The sequence below is a fragment of the Salvelinus sp. IW2-2015 genome, linkage group LG9 (genome assembly GCF_002910315.2).
Source record: "Salvelinus sp. IW2-2015 linkage group LG9, ASM291031v2, whole genome shotgun sequence".
NCBI classification, from domain to species: domain Eukaryota; kingdom Metazoa; phylum Chordata; class Actinopteri; order Salmoniformes; family Salmonidae; genus Salvelinus; species Salvelinus sp. IW2-2015.
In genome coordinates this window covers 18,130,725-18,151,275 of record NC_036849.1, presented here as the reverse complement: position 1 = coordinate 18,151,275, position 20,551 = coordinate 18,130,725, and the positions used below count along the sequence as shown (strand labels likewise).

Genomic DNA, 20,551 nt, shown 5'->3' with positions numbered 1-20,551 from the left:
GCCCTCACCCTCTGATCCAACAGGTCCCAGACGTGCTCAATTGGATTGAGATCCGAGCTCTTCGCTGGCCATGGCAGAACACTGACATTCCTGTCTTGCAGGAAATCACGCACAGAACAAGCAGTATGGCTGGTGGCATTGTCATGCATGTCAGGATGAGCCTGCAGGAAGGGTACCACACGAGGGAGGAGCAAGTCTTCCCTGTAACGCACAGCGTTGAGATTGCCTGCAACGACAACAAGCTCAGTCCGATGATGCTGTGACACACCGCCCCAGACCATGACGGACCCTCCACCTCCAAATCGATCCCGCTCCAGAGTACAGGCCTCGGTGTAATGCTCATTCCTTCGACGATAAATCCGACTATCACGAATCCGACTATCACCCCTGGTGAGACAAAACCGCGACTCGTCAGTGAAAAGCACTTTTTGCCAGTCCTGTCTGGTCCAGCGACAGTGGGTTTGTGCCCATAGGCGACGTTGTTGCGGTGATGTCTGGTGAGGACCCGCATTACAACAGGCCTACAAGCCCTCAGTCCAGCCTCTCTCAGCCTATTGCAGACAGTCTGAGCACTGATGGAGGGATTGTGCGCTCCTGGTGTAACTCGGGCAGCTGTTGTTGCCATCCTCTACCTGTCCCGCAGGTGTGATGTTCGGATGTATCGATCCTGTGCAGGTGTTGTTACAAGTGGTCTGCCACTGCGAGGATGATCAGCTGTCTGTCCTGTCTCCCTGTAGCGCTGTCTTAGGCGTCTCACAGTACGGCGATTGCAATTTATTGCCCTGGCCACATCTGCAGTCCTCATGCCTCCTTGCAACATGCCGAAGGCATGTTTACGCAGATGAGCAGGGACCCTGGGCATTTTTCTTTTGGTGTTTTTCAGAGTCAGTAGGAAGGCCTCTTTAGTGTCTTAAGTTTTCATAACTGTGACCTTAATTGCCTACCGTCTGTAAGCTGTTAGTGTCTAAACAACCGTTCCACAGGTGTATGTTCATTAATTGTTTATGATTCATTGAACAAGCATGGGAAACAGTGTTTAAACCCTTTACAATGAAGATCTGTGAAGTTATTTAGATTTTTACAAATTATCTTTTAAAGACAGGGTTCTGAAAAAGGGAAGTTTCTTTTTTTGCCAAGTTTAGGTTTCATGTGGTCTTCTGCTTGTGTCCAGCTCGGAATCCTTGAAACAGTCACCAGCAAATCTCAGCCTCCTTAAACAAAGACAAATTGACACAAAATGTAAAAATCTCCATCACGTTTTAATTCCATTAACAATAAAGGGACTGCAGAGCAGGAACCCTGACATTCATCAGTGATGGCCCACAGTTTTGTCATTTATTTTACACATAAAAATTCTCACCTCCAAGCAACTATTTCACAATATTTACAACGATCCAAAACCAAACCCCACTAACCACTGAGCTTTCCCCATCACTTGAACTGGAATCTTAAACACAGAGAGCAGGACCTGCTTATGAGTGAAACACTATCTAAATAATAACTTTAAAATCACAGCTGCTGTTTCTTTTTACATCTTCATCTTTATCTAAACTGCATTTCAACTTTTTACACTTTTGTAAATGCACATGGTTTGTATAAGAATATTTAACATCTTGATTCCTATAGTACAATGCAATGCTACTTCTGTCAAGTCTTGTGTCTGACTTGTGCCTCCTTAAGGATAGCAGCTACTATTTTAGTTGACTAGGTCATCTGCTTAGTCTAACATTTCAATACCCATAGACTTTCAGTCATTGCACTAACGCTAGTTAGCATTGGCTCGGGAAACTACCTATAACTGGACACAGAGACATAAAAATGGTATCCACGAGTTCATCTGACTCTGGGAAAGTAGACAGAGCCTCATTGCCAAAATCCAGAAGTATCCCTTTAAGACTTTGCCCTAGGCAAATCCTAGTGGAGGATGAAAGCTCACTGTGTCTCAAGAGAAATTCTGAGTGACTGGGAGGTATGTGCAGTAAACCCCAGCAGCAATAACAAAATCCCAGCACCCTTAAGAGGTTCCCAATAAGGTAAAGTTATTCTGTTAGTATGAGGAGCGTGGGAAGTGATATGTGTATCCTGTTCAACAAGAGTGAGGTGATGTTTAATTAAGGGGAAATCTCTTAGTGGCTGCACATGCTAGGAGAGTTGAATAACAGTAGCGTAACCCGCCATGGGTTTGCATTGTGGTAAGTTGAGGCTAAAGATTCAGGTGAACACAAAGAATACAATAATATTGCATAAGAATGTGTCTGCTTTAGGCTACTGTGCTATGTTCTAGATGTTGGCTTTCCTAAATAGCCTGTACATGTGGTTAGCTGCACACTGCAATATGGGGTATCTGTACTTTACTTTACTATTTATATTTTTGACTACTTTTACTTCACTACATTGTTTAAGAAAATATTGTACTTTTTACTCCATACATTTACCTTGACACCCAAAAGTACTTGTTACGTTTTGAATGCTTAGCAGGACAGGAAAATGGTCCAATTCACGCACTTATCCAGAGAACATCCCTGGTCATCCCTACTGCCTCTGATCTGGAGGACTCACTAAACACACATGCTTCGTTTGTAAATTATGTCTGAATGTTGGAGTGGGCCCCTGGCCATGCTTAAATAAATAAAAAAACTAGAAAATGGTGCCATCTGATTAGCTTAATATAAGGAATTTGAAATTATTTACACTTTTACTTTTGATACTTAAGTATATTTTAGCAATTACATTTACTTTTGATACTTAGCATATTTTAAACCAAATATTTTTAGATTTTACTCAAGTGGAATTTTACTGGGTGACTTTTACTTGAGTAATTTTCTAATAAGGCATCTTTACTTTTACTCAAGTATGAAAATTGGGTACTTTTTCCACCACTGAAGAAATATTCATCTTGTGTTTCCTGTCTCAGTATCCCTTTCTCAGGTGGCTTATCTACCGAGTTGTAGGAGTCAGAGACAGCACACTATGGGTAGTAGTTAGAGAGGAGGCAGCTGAGATCACACAACCATGGGCAGGGACACAGGGACACACACACAGGGGATGCATAGATGAGATTCAGAGGTAAACCCAGACAAGGCGGTGAATAAAAACCAACAGTCAAGACCACAAGACATGACAGCTATCAAGATAACCTTGAGTTCCGATCTCTTCACATGTTAACATCCAATTGATATTCCCATGTCAAACTTCCACTGCAAAAACCACCAACAGTAATATTATAGTAATATCACTGTTGTTATACTTCTGCTAGTCTAGGCTTCTTTTAACTACACACTTCTCCAGATTAAGTCAGAGGCAAAGGGCTTGAATAAGGCAGGTTTTAAAACAAAAACTGTTACGGCTCAAGACAAATAACATTGCCATCAACGGTATGGGTGAAATGTATTTGTACACTGAAGCCAATTGTCGATGTGAAACGATGATAACTAAAAAAATAAATGAATCAGCTGTAATATATTAAACTCCCACCAATAAAAAAGTATGACCTCAAAGATCTATCAAATACCTTTAGTCCCTTCTGTTTGAAAATATATCTCAACTGTTGCTATAACATGACAACCTTTTAACATGCATGTACACATATTGAAATGAAAGAGTGATATAATATATACTGTATATACATTTTACATTTGAATAATTTAGCAGAGCGACTTAAAGTATGAGTACATACATTTTCAAACTTTTCGCACTATATACACACACATCCTTCCCTGATCAGGTAAGGCCAAAGTGCTATGGGGTGTGCAGCTTCTCCACACTTTGTGTAGGCTGCTTTTGCATTTAAATGTTCCTCAGCTTTTTTCCAAAATAAAATTCAAAAAACCAAAACAACACCAAGCTCACTAGGCTCTTTAACTAGCTCTATATTCTGTCTCAAAAACATCAAATTAAACAACTCTAACATCTAGAATAAAACTACCCAGCCTTTTCTAACACTAGGTCATGTTCTTCATTAGAAAAGCAAACATTGTACAGTATATACACATAGTGCAGACACCTGAAGACGTCCCAGAGCCTACTGGGACGTCCTGTGGACTTCCTTTAATGCACTCTACCACTGAAAGAGGATTATGGGTAGTCCGTGTGAGTCGAGGAGGGATGTTCATTGTCCAAAGCGGATGGAGCGGGTAACGGGCGTACCAGGGGCCTGGTTGGAGCTGGTGTCATTGGCACCCCACTGCTGTATGAGCAGGACCACAGTGTGACCAGAGTCTGGGGGTGAGCTCCAGGGATAGGGCCACTCAGAGCATGCCGAAGCCCTCACTGCCCTCACTGATGGCCAGCTTCAGCATCTTGTGCAGCTCCTCATAGGAGTCATAGGTGGGGAGGCAAAGCTGGTTAAAACTAGAGAGAGAAGAATTCACAGATAGTCAGTCACTTTACAGTTTTGTACGAGACGAGTAGTGTGTCTGTGCATTACTCAAGTAAAGAACTGAAACCGACTGTATAGCACATGTATATGAATGTGTAAGAGTGCATGTGTATGTGTATACGGTGTCTGAGTGTGTGTGTGTGTTTGTGAGGGTGCGTGCATGCCCGTCCACTCACCAGGTGTGTGCGGTGGGCAGGGTGCTGTGTGTGGGAGCAGCGATGATCTGGAAGGAGGGGCAGAGGGTGTTGAAGCCCCCAGGGGGAAGCTGGGAGGAGCCGGTGGTGAACTGCAGCAGGCGAGCCAACTCCTCCTGGGTGAAGCTGGACACCACGGCCCAGAACCACTTCATCACCTAGCACAACACAACACAGTCAGCATGGTACACAACACTAACACGTTTGACACATCTCAATCAATATAACGCTGTAGCAAAGCAGTGTCGTTCACCATCTACTATGGCTCAGACCAGGTGGTGTCACACACCTTCTCTCTGAAGTGCCACGACCCTCCTACAACCACAGCATGGGCCTTGAAGTCCTGGACATTGATGTCCCCCGTACCGCACATCAACAGCTGGGGACAAACAGACATTTAGACCTTACAGTGCCATAGGACTGAGATTTTGAAAGTAGGACAAGGCATGTAAGCTTGGAAAGTTTGATAGGGGATGTAATGAGAGACAAAATCAGTTGTGAGTTTTATTCAACATACCTCCAGCTCATTCTCATCAAATATGGCCAGGAGGTTCTCTGGGACAAGTTCATTCAAACCTGCAATTCACAAAACAGTTCATTGCCAAAAGCTTGGTTGCCTATCCCCTTATAGACATTCCAGATTAGATACAGGGGTGAATGTGAAATGACTCCATAATATATCGGTGTTTGTATCCCTTACCTTTGAGAAAGTGCTCCACCTCGTCTCGCACCTGACTGGCGAGCCTGTACTGGGCCAGCAGGTTCAGATAATGCATCTTGTTCTCATTGTTAACAGCAATCTGAGCTCCTCCAGATATCAGCTCCACCACCTGAAGAGTGACAGAGTAACAGAGCTCAGGACATGACTGACAACACACCCACACACAGACCCTGCACTGCCTTTTCTAGGAGTACTAAGCAGTCTGCCAAGGAAATAATTATTCTGTTTTGTTAGTGCTTTCTTTTTTCTGTGAGATGACATGGTGGATAAGGGAAGTCATGTCAAACAGAAAGGTTCCCTCGTCACCTTCTCCAGCTGTCCTGACTTGTACTTCTCCTCAGCAAACACCAGGTCCATTTCACTGACATCATTGTTTAGGATGAAGCAGACTTTCGTTTTGTAGAACTCCTGATCATCCGTCTCAAAGTACTGCCGTGGAAAATTAAATACAAATACAGGAAAATAGATTTAAAATAAACATGTCATTCTAACTCGGTGAAACAACAAGGATGACTTATCCACTTAGAGCGGCAGGGTGAGATCTTAATATGTTCTAGAAACACCACAATATACAACTCATACGCTATGAAATAAACAGATCGCTTTTCTAACCAGCCGAAGCATTGGGAGAGAGGTAAAATTGGGAGAGAGGTAAAATTGGGAGAGAGGTAAACATTGGGAGAGAGGTAAACATTGGGAGAGAGGTAAACATTGGCAGAGAGGTAAACATTGGCAGAGAGGTAAACATTGGGAGAGAGGTAAACATTGGGAGAGAGGTGAACATTGGGAGAGAGGTGAACATTGGGAGAGAGGTGAACATTGGGACGAGAGGTGAACATTGGAGAGAGGTGAACATTGGAGAGAGGTGAACATTGGAGAGGTTTGGAGAGAGGTAAGCATTGGAGAGAGGTAAACATTGGCAGAGAGGTAAACATTGGCAGAGAGGTAAACATTGGGAGAGAGGTGAACATTGGGAGAAGGTGAACATTGGAGAGAGAGGGAACATTGGGAGAGAGGTGAACATTGGGAGAGAGGTAGCATTGGAGAGAGGTAAACATTGGGAGAGAGGTGAACATTGGGGAGAGGTGAACATTGGAGAGAGGTAAGCATTGGGAGAGAGGTGAACATTGGAGAGAGGTGAACATTGGGAGAGAGGTGAACATTGGAGAGAGGTAAACATTGAGAGGAGGTGAACATTGGGAGAAGGTAAGCATTGAGGAGAGAGTGAACATTGGAGAGAGGTGAACATTGGAGAGAGGTGAACATTGGGAGAGAGGTGAACAGTGGGAGAGGTAAACATTGGGAGAGAGGTAAGCATTGGGAGAGAGGTAAGCATTGGGAGAGAGGTAAACATTGGCAGAGAGGTAAGCATTGGGAGAGAGGTAAGCATTGGGAGAGAGGTAAGCATTGGGAGAGAGGTAAACATTGGGAGAAAGGTAAACATTGGGAGAAAGGTAAACATTGGGAGAAAGGTAAACATTGGGAGAGAGGTCCATCTCTAGGTTCTCAGAGGATGTGGGACTGAGGCGGAGGACATACCTTGTAGTTCATCCTGAGTCCGATGAGCTGGGCCAGGAAGGAGCGGGTGAAGCGAGCGCGGACCAGCTGCTTGTAGGCCCCGCCCAGGGCTGACTCGTACAGGCACTTCCCCACCACGCGCCCCGCAAACTCATACATCTTCAGACGCAGGTGGACCGGCCGCTCAGCGTTGGGGTGGACCTGAGAAGATAGAGGGACAGACACAGTACCTCACTATCCTATTGGCTAAGGTCACTGAATACTGGCCTTAGCCGTATTGTTTAAGTTGTGCTGGTGAGAAGGGAGGTCTTACCAGGCCCTGGTTGTCGTCACTGAAGCGAGTAAACAGCTGATTGGTGGTGTCAAACAGGGTCTTACAGACGAGCTCAAACCACTCCCTTCGCGGCCCTCCCCAGTCCAGAGCTAGGGGCCAACACAACACACATACTGCGTCATTCAACAGCCCTCCCCACACAACACCAGCTGACTGGCCTGTCATCTGCTGATTTTACCTTCCTCATCCTGGAACACCACCTCAAAGTTCTTACTCCAATCTGACACAGAGAAGTTCCGGGTGGATTTCAGAGACTGGGGAGAGATAGACATTTAAAACACTGTCATTTTCACACTCAATATCACCTTATGAGTCTTAATCTCACTGCGGCTCGGAGAATAGTTACACGGTGGGTTCACTCACAGAGTCCAGGATGCAGTGGCGTGTGATCTTCAGGCAGGTCTTGGTGCGAGGCCTCTTGGAGTGGATGTGTCTGAGCTCCCTCTGGAAGAAGCTCACCTTGTCCTGGAATGTCTCCGAGCCACCTGTCAACAGCACAAAGACCATCCAATCTCAATGCTTCTACAGAGGCCAAAAACCATCTATACCAGGTAAACCTCCAGGGTTACTGAACTGGAAAAGGAGGGATACCAACCGATATTCTTGTGCAGGAAACGGATGAAGGTGGCAGCCATGATGTTTCTGTCTTTACAGCTCAGCTCCACTGGCGGCTGGATCCCATCATCCACTACAAGAGTCAAGTACTTGTGAACGGGGTCAGGGCCATAGTATGTGAACTGAAGGGGCAGAAAGACGAGGGTGAACACACAAGCTCATTAAACCTACTGCTAAAGGTCAGACAATATTATGTGGAAGTCACACGGTGTTTCACAGCATGGCTGCTTGTCCTACCTTTGTCCCTGGGCAAACTCGAAAGGTGAAAAGGCGCCATGGAATGATTTTCAGGTAAAACTCCTTCACTGACAGTTGCTGTGTAGCAGAAAAGTAAATGGTCCAGTCAATGACAGAAGTCTGCAACCAACCCGGCTGTGGAGCATGTGGTATGTCTAGTCAAAACAAAATCCTTTCTATCCTCTCTTCACCCACCTTTGGCGATATGTAGCAGTAGACCTTTTTTGGTTTCTTGACCTTCTCCGGCTGTCCCTCTACAGGGGAGTCATGCTCGTCCTCCTCGTCCCCCATGGAGGGCCGTCTCTGAGGGGCCATCAGAGCCGAGGCTGGGAGCTGCCACGAGGAGTTACTGTAGTTACTGTAGTTCCCTGAGCCATACAGGTACGCCTCAAAGTAGATGCTGATCCCTGTGGTGGACACGTTCTTCTCCACACAGTTCTTCTCATTCTCTGTTTGGTGGAAGGGTAGCAATTGAAACAGAAGAGTGATATGAGAACCCTACAACCACAGCTTTTCCTCGACCAAGACGAAAGTCTAGACTCTACATATATTTCACTGTGGAGTATCTCATTTTGAGTATGATAGGCTGAAAATACATGTAGCAACTTGGTGAAATACCATTTGATCCACTATCCTATCACCCTCTCTTCCTTCACATGGGCCTGTCCAATCATACCCTAAAATAGGACCCTTACTCACCACTGAGAACAATGATGTCGAACTCTCCATTGCTGAGGGGCAGGTCGTTATAGGAGATGCGTGCCCGGAAACAGCCCTTCTTCCTCAGGGTGATTTTCAGCAGTACCTGGCACAGCTGCTTGTTGGATGACACTGACTTACAGTAGTACTCCTCCAGGCTGTCGTCATCCACCGTGCCCAGCTGAGAGGAGGAAGACACAAAATGGATTCCCATTGTCCAATTTCAGTCTAAAATCAGGAAACAAATTAATTTATTCTGTTGTATGAGTGTTGTGTCGTGATATTGGGTTCTTACCGAGTGGACGTGGACGCTGTAGTTGACTTCGTCTATCAGTGAGGTGGAGTTACTGGTGGGGTTGCAATACTCGTCCCGAGGCTCGATCTGCAGGGTATGCTGCTGGCCATATACTAAGACCAGTGTGGAGAAGTGGTAGGCTATCTTCGTTTTGGACGGGTCCACTGTCCCTGAAATGGACACAGAACATGTGGGGAAGAGATGAACATTCAGGGGATGTCTCAAATTAAAGTATGTAGTGTTTACCAGTACAATACATACATGGGGCCTGAGACAACAGAGAAAAACAGCTTTCATTTACACAAAGTTTCAAGTTGCTTCCATGTGAAGGGACCGTTTTCAACACTTATCAAACCTAATTGAGCAAAGCTGTAGAGCATAATACAAATATTTCCAAACATTGTAATAAACAATCAGATTAAAATAATGTTCAGGAAAATATTCATATTGCCTTAAATAAATGTTATGATCATCATCACCTCGTGCCATACTTCGTAAACAAAGCCGAACTACAAAACATATTGTGATGATGAATACTATTAACATACTTATTATCATGTTATGAGTACAAGCAATGGGAAGAACATTGGAAGAAACGTTAGCATTATAATTCAGTGGTATCAATATTTCTGGTCTGGGTGGTCATTAATAATTCTTACTACGCAACGTCAAAGTTCTGTTCTTTATCATAAGCAAAAACACAATTATCAATATCAATGACTTAAACGTCCTCATGTCATCCATGCTTCACATTTATATTACAAATATAACACAGTCCAGTCCTGAGATGGGTTAGTCACACAGTCCAAAAGGTCATGACTTTCTTTACCTGGCTTGAATATCTTGTAGTAAGGGCTGTAGGCCACGTTGAGTCCTCCCAGTTTGACAGCTACCTCATAGCGTCCGGCCTTGCGGACAGTGAAGGCCACTTTGACCACATTGGACTCTGGCTCCTGCAGAACCTCCTGGGTGATGGGGATGTCTAGGGCCAGCTCTATGTGAGTGATGTTGACCCTTAACCCCACGGGTCGGTGGGCAGGGAAGGGCTGGCCGTTCTTGTAGAAGAGCTGGGGTAGAGAGTCAGAGCAAACCATGAGAAACCATGGCAGGATGTCTAGCACCACAACTTGTGCCAACAGTCTATTCTCACCTTGATATTGAATTGTATATTGTATTGTTGTGAAAAAGCTAGCAAGTAAACATTTCACTGTACTGTTTTACACCTCCTGTGTTCCGTGCACGTGACAAATAAACTTGAAACTTCATTGTGTGCTTTATGGCCCCAATAGAAACCCAACCGACAAGACAAATAACAGAATCACTGACTAACATCGGCAGAAACAAAAAAGTGTATCCCTCCTCTACATTCTCTTTAAAGGCCACTTGCAGTAAAACATGATTTCCCCGTTTTTTTCCTCTACACTATGAGGTTGGAATAATACTGTGAAATTGTGAAAATTATGATAATGCCCTTTTAGTGTAAGACCTGCTTAAAAAGAACACCTGAATTTTGGTGGGATGGAGTTTTTGCCAATTAGTTAATAGAGAGTTCCAAACCCCCCTTGGGGTTTCACAAAGAAGAAAACATATCGCATGACTGAAACTTAAAGGAAAACTCCACCCCAAAACGATATTTTGTTATTTGTTTCATTAGTCCATTGTTGACATAGTCCCAAAATGTGAGGGAGAACTTTAACCCTTCTCCAAACCTTTCTGCCAATAACAGCTTGTTATCAGTTTTCCCCTCCCCACTCAAACCACTCACAGACAGTCCTAGCAACATTATTCCTTGAGAAATTGCTCTTGGCTAAGAAGCATTTTTTGTTTATTTTTGACCATTTTAATTGAAAACAATCACAGTAAGGTACTTAATTATTACCCAGAAATGATTTGATATTGAGATAAAAATGTCTACATTGGACCTTTAATATTTGAGGTGGGTGGTTGTGCTCTAATCGTAGTTTCATACAGAAACTGAACTTTTAAAATCCAGAAATGACTGAAGTAGCCTAGATATGTGATTTCAAGCAGATAGGTAGGAAAGGATCTTACCTGAACACGGAAGCTCATAGTCTGGCCCACTTCCTGTGGGTCCTTCCAATCCCAGGACACCTTGCAGGAGCGCGGGTCCAGGTAGTTCCCTCGTACATAGTCGTAGATGCTGCGGTCGCCCCTTCTCCCGGGGTCCTCATTCTGCAGGAAGCTAACCACCCGTGCAGCAAGCTCACATAGGAACTTGATGGTAAAGACAAACGCTATGATGGAAACAGTAATTCCACCTGCCAGGGGGAGACATTCAGTCAGAGACCTTGTTTGAACACACTGAATGTGATTAAATGCACAGCATACTGAGGATGGCTCATAGAGGTCTTCACGGGTCCAACATACCACAAAATTTGGAGATCTGACCCGGGACCCGAGCGGGTCCAGGTCCTAAATTCGGACTTTTGTCTCGGATCTGTGACGAGTCTGATATAATTGGCACGGGTCTCGGGTATGTGCAATTCAAATTGATTTATCGACTGGACCTGATTGGACCTGTCCTCTGTTAATTTACTGTTTGTGTGATGAGAAATGCGCGAGCTTGTTATCTCTGTTAGCCAATTGCAACTCAATAAAATGTATAGTTATGTTCGATTGAAAATGGTTCCAGCTGCTAACCTTACCTGCTGGAGAGAGACAGTAAAATGAGCCTTGGCCGAGGCTACTGTTGATTGTGAAGATGAAGTTATTTTTCATTGAAGTAAAACGAAAGTTAGAGGAGAGAAAGTAAAAACCCCATAATGACAAAGCAAAAACTAGCACATTTTTGCAAATTTGTTAAAAATAGAACACTGAAATATCACATTTACATAAGTATTCAGACCCTTTACTCAGTACTTTGTTGAAGCACCTTTGGCAGCAATTACAGCCTTGAGTCTTCTTGGGTATGACGCTACAAGCTTGGCACACCTGTATTTGGGGAGTTTCTCCCATTCCTCTCTGCAGATCATCTCAAGCTCTGTCAGATTGGATGGGGAGCGTTGCTGCAAAGCTATTTTCAGGTCTCTCCAGAGATGTTTGATCGTGTTCAAGTCCGGGCTCTGGCTGGGCCACTCAAGGACATTCAGAGACTTGTCCCAAAGCCACTCCTGCGTTGTCTTGGCTGTGTCCTTAGGGTAATTTTCCTGTTGGAACCTTCGAACGGTCTGAGGTCCTGAACACTCTGGAGCAGGTTTTCATCAAGGATCTCTCCGTATTTTGCTGCGTTCATCTTTCCCTCGATCCTGACTAGTCTCCCAGTCCATGCCGCAGAAAAAAATCCCCACAGCATGGTGCTGCCACCACCATGCTTCACTGTGGGGCATGGTGCCAGATTTCCTCCAGATGTGACGCTTGGCATTCAGGCTAAAGAGTTCAATCTTGGTTTCATCAGACCAGAGAATCTTGTTTCTCATTGTCTGAGAGTCTTTTAGTGCCTTTTGGCAAACTCCAAGAGGGCTGTTATGTGCTTTTTACTGAGGAGTGGCTTCCGTCTGGCCAATCTACCATGAAGGCCTGATTGGTGGAGTGCTGCAGAGATGGTTGTCCTTCTGGAAGGTTCTCCCATCTCGTCAGAGGAACTCTAGAGCTCTGTCAGAGTGACCATTGGGTTCTTGGTCACCTCTCTGACCAAGGCCCTTCTCCCCCAATTGCTCAGTTTGGCCGGGTGGCCAGCTCTAGGAAGTGTCTTGGTGGTTCCAAACTTCTTACATTTAAGAATGATAGAGGCCACTGTGTTCTTGGGGACCTTCAATGCTGCAGAAATGTTTTGGTACCCTTCCCCAGATCTGTGCCTCAACACAATCCTGTCTTGGAGCTCTTTGGACAATTCCTTCGACCTCATGGCTTGGTTTGTGGGACCTTATATAGACAGGTGTGTGCCTTACAAAATCATGTCCAATCAATTGAATTTACCACAAGTGGACTCCAATCAAGTTGTAGAAACATCTCAAGGATGATCAATGGAAACAGGATGCACCTAAACTCAATTTCGAGTCTCATAGCAAAGGGTCTGAATACTTATGTAAATAATATATTTCTGTTTTTATTTTTAATACATTTGCAAAAATGTCTAAAAGCCTGTTTTCGCTTTGTCACTATTGGGTATTGTGTGTAGATTGCTGAGGATTTTTTTGTATTGATTCCATTTTAGAATAAGTCTGTAACGTAACAAAATGTGGGGTCTGGATACTTTCCGAAGGCACTGTAAGCCTGTTCAAAACCTTTTGGAATGTTTCATTCTGTTGAGCCATTTTCGGTGGCCAAATTAATTTCCAGCTGTAATGTTGTGTTTGCCGCAATATAACAGAATTACCGGTATTCCCGGCAGGCCTACTATGCTACTCGCACACAAACCATGAAAAGGAAAAACCAAAGAGGGCAAAATGCAAAACTTTATTTAATGCAGCAATATAATAACCTGTTCGTATTTTCACTATAAACAATGACTTGACTTACTTTTGATATTAGCCTAATAATGTTCAGAAACTTTTGTGACGGTTTGGTGTGGTATGACTATTATTAGGCTGAGCTACTGCAGGCCTTTGACGGCAGTGAGCACCGGCACTCCAAGTGACTCCGACAGTTGAACTTGAGGTGAGGAAGAATGTTTTAGGCCTACCAGAGTCACTCCTTTAATCTAACAATCACAGGAGGTTGGTGGCACCTTAATTGAGTAGGACTGGCTCGTGGTAATTACTGGAGACTATAAAGTTTTGAACTTTGAAACAACAAATGTAGTTTTTTTGTAATTGGTTATTGGGCGTTTGGACAAACGGTGGATCATTTGGCCAATATCACTTGTTTACTAATGGCGCTGGCAGCGCCGAGTTGGAGGTTTCTTTCTCTCTCTTTCCACTATCGGATCTGAACGGGTCTCTCGGCTTCGAACCAGCACGGGTCTTTTTTCCATGGTCTTTTCGGGAAAGGGTCTGACTGTCTTCGGGTCCCTTCGGAACGGGTCTCCGTTTTTGGAAAATAAATGTATGCATATCGGGTTGGGTGGGAAAGCCATGGATCCATCCAACTTTTTGGACCCGTGAAGATCTAATGGCTCATGCTGATCTTATTAGTGGAGAGACCATTTGCAATGCAATTGTGGAAAAATTACTTCAAAGAATGCTTTAAAGGGATTGTTCACTTTCATCCAAAAGTATCTACATTGATTGTGAAGCTCAAACAGTCACTTATATATGCTTTGAACAAAGCGAATATCGAACCCATGACTTGATTGGGATTTGTGCCACCAATGCCAAAAGTTTAGCATGTGGAAACAGTGCCAGGGAAACTAACCCAAAGCATGGATTGGCACCATACCTTCTCCATAGACTACTTACAGGGTAAGGAAACCCATTTTGTATTTTTGAGTGAACTATCCCTTTAAGGTCTATTTCCTTGAATGTGCTGTGGAGAAGCAGTAATTGTATGGGTAAAGCCTGGAAATCTTGGGACACACAAACAGTATCTGTAGTTCAAATATATCAAATATATATATATAATATATTTGAACTACAGATACTGTTTGTGTGTCCCAAGATTTCCAGGCTTTACCTATACAATTACTGCTATATATATGTGAATGTTTTTTTTGATTATATATATATATTTTTAAATTAAATGTAAAAAACAATTACCTTAATTTTACTAGGCAAGTTTCAACTGTACTAGTATTTTCAACAAGTACCTCCTGATAATTCTAATGACAGGTTAGTTTAGTCCCCAAGCCTTGCTGACAGGCGCCCATCCCCTACTTCAAACAGCTACTGTCAGTAGAACTCACCAATCACGTAAAACATGAGGTCCCTTATCAGAAAGCACAGTGCCACAGTACAGCCAAATATAAAAGCTCCCGCTGAAAGAGAAACAAAGACAGACATCATACTTTACTTGACTTTCACAGCACAGAAAAAGCTTTTGACAGACATTTCATAATAAGCTGATGTGCCCTATGTCAATTTTGGTTGCATAAGCTCCTACATATTTTGCTGTGTGACCTGACATTTTATTTTGGGAGCACCAGTGTGACCAGGACAAAAATTACCTTGATAATGACTGTTGTAATGATAGGTTTCACTGTGCAGTTGTTTCTGAGTGCCTTAGAGACAAAAGTGAGCACAGATTTGTTCAATCCAAAGCCTACTTGTAAAGAATATTAAAAAATATTAAAGAATGTATCAGTCACTTGTATTTCTTGCAACTTTCTGAAGACGTAACGGCATGGGAATGCCTGTGTCTACCACTTTGTGTAGCCAGTTAGCGATGCCGAAACAGTCATTTATAAAGGCTTTAACATAAAACGTTCGATATTAAATGGAAGCAGCCTTACCTGGCAGAATGATATAATGATGATTTGTATCAATCGGATGCTATTTTTTTCCCTTCAAACTCTGCTATTGAGCATGCAGTACAGAAACACCGCCAACCAAACACCAGTCTCTTGAGTTCAATTGAAATTAAAGGGAAACTATGTTTTTCTTTTCTTCCCTAGACCTCAAAAGTGGTCTCCTGATATGGTTAAAATGGTTGTGCAATTCAAATGACATATTCTCTACAGATCACTTAATTGGAGTGCCAGAATGAACTCTTTAACAATTCAAAGTATGAGGCTACAAGTCTATACAGATGCTTGTGGCATAATAAAACCCAATCAAAAAGTTTTACTTCAGACTTAGAACATCCAATTGTACGTTTTTTAAATTTAATTTTAAGTGTGATTTTGAGAGTGAAAATCTGAAAAAATAACTTCTTCAACAAAACCGAGAAAATGTTTTTGTTGTGGCTTTTGGTGTTATTAGGGTGACTACATGTATTGGCTGGTAGATTTTATTTATCTACCTGCCACAGTGGCTGGTGGACCAAAAAGTTAGTTTTTAGGCCCTGTTCATAAACCATGTCGCTGGTCATTTCAAAACCAGCATTTGTTTACACCTTGTTCAGTCATGTTACCTCATTAGCTAGCTAGCTAACAACCTGGTTACTTTATCAGTATATCTAAACATTTGGAGGCAAAGAAAGAAGCGAAAAGGGATAGCTTCTTTATAAGATCAATGATCATAGCAATGAATGAATGACTGATCACTTGCATGTCATCACTCACAAACTTGACGACCTTAAAGAGACAGTTTAGAATTCGATGTAATGCGCTTCAATAGATTGTGCAAAAGCACTATGTAGAAACCTAATATTACACAAATGACTGTAATTATCAACATTTTAGCTTTTTATAATAAACAAATGTCTTTACCGGGTTAAACATTGGTTTCTAGAGCACAACATGTAGCAAGTAGCAAGAATTCATATACCCCCAATATGCTACATCTCAATCAATTCAAAAATATATATATCTTCTGGTGCTCCTAGATTTAAAATTTTAAGTGATGTTTTTATTTATTTAGAGCACTGCCTACGCCCTTCATTCTCACAGGCATACTCACAGACCAACTTGGAGGATTGACCTTTTTATTTCACTTTTGCTTTCTGATATACCTGTAGATAATAAACCTTTAAAACTAGAACACATACCCATGTTGGACTCTGCATCCAGGACATTAATCCGAAAGTCTAATTGGTCCATGTTGTCCTGCACTAGCCAAGCACAGTAGTGTGTGGACAATCTGTGTATTCACCGATGCGTCACACCACAAAGGCAAATCAAGCTTTTCCAGAAATAGGACTTAGGCTATTCTTGGCATCAGAGAAGATACCTATCATAGGTAACATAGCTATTTGCTCATTGGGAGTGTATAAGCCAATGAGAATCGGTGTGTACTACAGTATGTAAATTAGGATAGGGTAAGAAATTGTACATGAGAATTGTAATGTAACAACAATGGCCTAGGCTACTTTCTTTCACATTATGTGGTTGCATTAACTGTCTTAATATGGCCCTGTAGTAACAGTCAACTTCTCCTTTATAACACCTAGTTTCGTTCATCTGTGTGGCTATTGCTTAATAAAAAAAGTTCAATGCTAGGTCCTTGCAATTAGGGCTGGCATAATTACCATATAACCTTGTAACCGATGGTTAGGATGAAGACCGCCATGAAAATAAAAGAACTGTCATAACGAACAGCTGGCTAAAGTATTATCCCCATACTTAGGTGCCGATACGATATTTATTGTGATTCTCACGATTCTATATGTGTTGCGATTCAATACAGTGAATTTAATTGCGAATCGATGTTGCAGACATATTGCTCACCACATGTCTGTTGCAGAGGAACAAGAGGGCCATGAGAAAACTAGTTTTGATCAGTCATGGAAATAAAAGTGCTGAAAACAAATTTACTGCATATTTAAAAAGATAAGAGAACAAGCTATGAAGGAAACATACTGGAGTGTTGGTGCAGGTACATTCAACTGGCACAAACATTATATTGCGATATTGTGTCTTGACGACGATACGATATAACGTCAAAAATAATATCCCCATCACTATTAACAACATTCATGAAACGTAGTTGCTCCTTGCTGAAAGAAGCAACAAACAAGTTTTCAACGCAGCAGCAACACACATAGAAATATAATGAATATAACAGGCTTGGAACTAACTTTGGCAATTTCACTGGAGAGGATATGGGTACCTGATGCAATAATGTCCATGGTAATGTAGACTGTTCATTCAAATTATGTTAACTGATGTGTGGCACATATTGAAGGGTAAAATTCCTGCTTTTACTTCCTGCTTTGCTCCTATGGATACACTCGCAAAGGCCGCCAGTCACAGCCCTACATCAGTATCTTCTACAGCCAGTGTCTGAAATCACTCTTAATCCATGGCAGACGCATTGCACTCACCGATAGACCACTTCTCATTTAGGCGCCTTTCAGCAAGGCTGTGCACGAGTTGGATCTCGTAGTCCTGGTCGCGGCTCCCCCTAGAGGCCTGGAGAACCTTGACGCCTGTGGACAGCTTGATGTAGTCTTCGTAGTAGTATCCCCATGCAGCAAGAGAGAGCTGCAACTGGCTGTCAAACTGGGCTAGATCATCCAGAGTCATACAACCCAAGGTCTTCAGTCTTCAGTTGGACCACAGTGCAATATGATCAAACACAGAGAAAAAACAGTCATTTGTATTCATTCACCTCTAGCATGGCCACAGTCTCAAACAGGATAATACACAGACTGAACAAGAAGAACCTGACTTTAAAGCTGGGTTGTAGTCTGTTATTGCTTTAAATATTGTGTACTTTATCATGCATGCAAGGCAAATATTGGTCTATCACCCTGTTCTGCACTGTACCACAGTAACCTTAACATGATCTACTAGGTTACATTTACATTAAACATTTAAGGGGCAATCTGCAGTTCTAACAATAACAAAGTGACATTCACCCACTGATTTGGTAAATAATAATAATAATTACATTTGTAAAGCGCTTTCATTATCCAGGAATAATCTCAAAGTGCATAAAATAACTATTTAAATAGAAAAACAGTTAAAAAAACTAAATAAATATAAACTCAACATGCAACAATTTCAATGATTTTACTGAGTTACAGTTCATATAAGGAAATCAGTCAATTGAAATACATTTATTAGCCCCATATCTAAGGGTTTCACATGACTGCTGGGCAGGGGCGCAGCCATGGGTGGGCCTGGGAGGACATAGCAGGAAGAGAATGGGTCCTAGCACCGACCCTTGTGGGACACCACAGGTTATGGTGGACTCCACTGATCTTGCCTCACCAAGGGTGACGTACTGCTTGTGGTTAGAGATGTAGGAGGTAAACCATAGAGAATGGCACCAAAGGGGATGGCTGCAGTTTTACAGGCTCCTGACCAATTGTGCTATTATTTTTTATTTTTTTGCAGTTTTCTTCTTTTTTGTACATAATTATTCTGCCATCGTTTATTATGACCGAAAAGAACTTCTGGACATCAGAACTGTGATTACTCACCTCAAACTGGACTAGGATTTTTTCATTAATGAGTCGGACACAAAGGATATACTGCTCCTCCTGGACCAGGCCCAAATCCCTGTCATTCGTATGAAGAAGAGACGCTGTTACAAAGGTTGAAGAGCCAGATGCCTGGCAAGACAGCGCTGGCGAGTGGATAATCCGCATTTACCCTCCGTTTTACTGCTAAACGTGTAATCACTGGAGAATAAATTGGATGAGCTCCGTAAGATCAGGAGGGGTGTTGTGTTTTTCTCTTTGATAACAACAGCTGCTACGCAATCTCGTAATATTAAGGAAGTCTCATGGTTTTGCTCGCCTGAATTAGAGTGTCTCATAATAAGCTGTAGACCCCACTATTTACCAAGAGAGTTTTCATCTATATTCTTCATAGTTGGCACTAAGACAGCACTCAGCGAGCTGTATAAGGCCATAAGCAAACAAGAAAATGCTTATCCATAGGCTGCTTATCCAAAAACTCAAACAGGAAGTAGCAGTGACGTGGTCAATACGGAAGTGGTCTGATGAAGCGGATGCTAAGCTACTGTTTCTGGAATACGTTCCGGGATTCATCCAATGGCATTGAAGAGTATACCACATCAGTCACTGGCTTCATTAATAAGTGTATCGACCACGTTGTCCACACAGTGACAGTACCGGTATCCCTTGTATATAGCCTCATTATTGCTATTTATTGTGTTACAATTTTTCCTTTAGTTCAGCAAACTTTAAAAAAAAACTCTGCACTGTTGGTTAACCTCTACGCGATTGGTATCCCCCCATAGGACGGTTGAGCTAACGTGCACTAATATGATTAACATGACGTTGTAAGTAACAAGAACATTTCCCAGGACATAGACATGTTTTATATGGGGAGAAAGCTTAAATTATTGTTAATCTAACTGCACTGTCCAATTTACAGTAGCTATTACAGTGAAAAAATACCATGCTATTGTTTGAGGAGAGTGCACAACAACAACAAAAAATTTATCACGGCAACTGGTTTGATACATTCACCTCTGAAGATAAATAACGTACTTACATTCAGCAATCTTGCTCTGATTTGTCATCCTGAGGGTCCCAGAGTTCAAATGTAGCATAGTTTTATAAAATAAAATCTATTTTTATATTAAAATGTAGGAACTGGGTTCTACAGTTTGAACCCCTGCTATGTCTGCCCCCTTGCTTCAGGTCCTGAGCTACAGGCAGTTAGATTTGGGTATATAATTTTTGGCGAAAATTTAAAAAAAGGGTCCGATCCTTAATTAAGGGCTTGTAAATAAGCTTTTCCCTGTTGTATTCGGCGAATTGATTAGAGTTTAGGGCAGTCCCACAGATGGCAGTGTGCTCTCTGAGGCGCTGCAGTAGAATGTGTGATCTACTGTGTCGAAAGCAGTACTAAGGTCTAAAAGAAGGAGGGTGGTGTTGATTTTAGCCTTAAAGAACTCAGAAAATCTGTTGCATTGTTCAGTAGTTGCTGTGGGAGGGCCAGAGTCTGTAGGATGGAGAAGACGACTGATGGTGGAAAACAAAGTCTTACGATTTCCTCGGTCGTTGTCAGAGTAGAAGGTGGAGTGGGCTGCTTTTAATGCTTTTAAATAACAAGCCTGGTAGTCTTTATAGACCAGTAGATGGACAA

The 20,551-nt window shown here is 42.5% G+C and overlaps 1 protein-coding gene across 7 annotated transcripts in view; it reads right to left on the bottom strand.

Annotated features, from left to right (window-relative positions):
• Nucleotides 1–1,240: 1,240 nt before the first annotated feature.
• Nucleotides 1,241–20,551, bottom strand: part of arel1 (apoptosis resistant E3 ubiquitin protein ligase 1) — a 30,347-nt gene continuing 11,036 nt past the window's right edge. For 4 of the 7 annotated variants that reach the window (XM_023994583.2, XM_023994586.2, XM_023994587.2 and 1 more), the window contains 19 exons: nt 17,809–18,029; nt 14,792–14,863; nt 11,044–11,270; nt 9,821–10,058; nt 8,992–9,161; nt 8,697–8,877; nt 8,193–8,446; nt 7,998–8,075; nt 7,741–7,882; nt 7,509–7,630; nt 7,324–7,399; nt 7,125–7,234; nt 6,833–7,012; nt 5,600–5,722; nt 5,273–5,402; nt 5,090–5,148; nt 4,862–4,951; nt 4,555–4,730; nt 1,241–4,350 (listed from right to left, as the gene is read on the bottom strand). In XM_023994583.2, the coding sequence (XP_023850351.1) occupies nt 4,248–4,350; nt 4,555–4,730; nt 4,862–4,951; nt 5,090–5,148; nt 5,273–5,402; nt 5,600–5,722; nt 6,833–7,012; nt 7,125–7,234; nt 7,324–7,399; nt 7,509–7,630; nt 7,741–7,882; nt 7,998–8,075; nt 8,193–8,446; nt 8,697–8,877; nt 8,992–9,161; nt 9,821–10,058; nt 11,044–11,270; nt 14,792–14,863; nt 17,809–18,029 (2,752 nt within the window). In that variant the 3' untranslated portion in view covers nt 1,241–4,247. Of the gene's footprint in view, nt 4,351–4,554; nt 4,731–4,861; nt 4,952–5,089; nt 5,149–5,272; nt 5,403–5,599; nt 5,723–6,832; nt 7,013–7,124; nt 7,235–7,323; nt 7,400–7,508; nt 7,631–7,740; nt 7,883–7,997; nt 8,076–8,192; nt 8,447–8,696; nt 8,878–8,991; nt 9,162–9,820; nt 10,059–11,043; nt 11,271–14,791; nt 14,864–16,533; nt 17,117–17,808; nt 18,992–20,551 lie in introns of those variants that run through there. The other 3 variants (XM_070445190.1, XM_070445191.1, XM_023994589.2) reach the window with 3 other exon arrangements.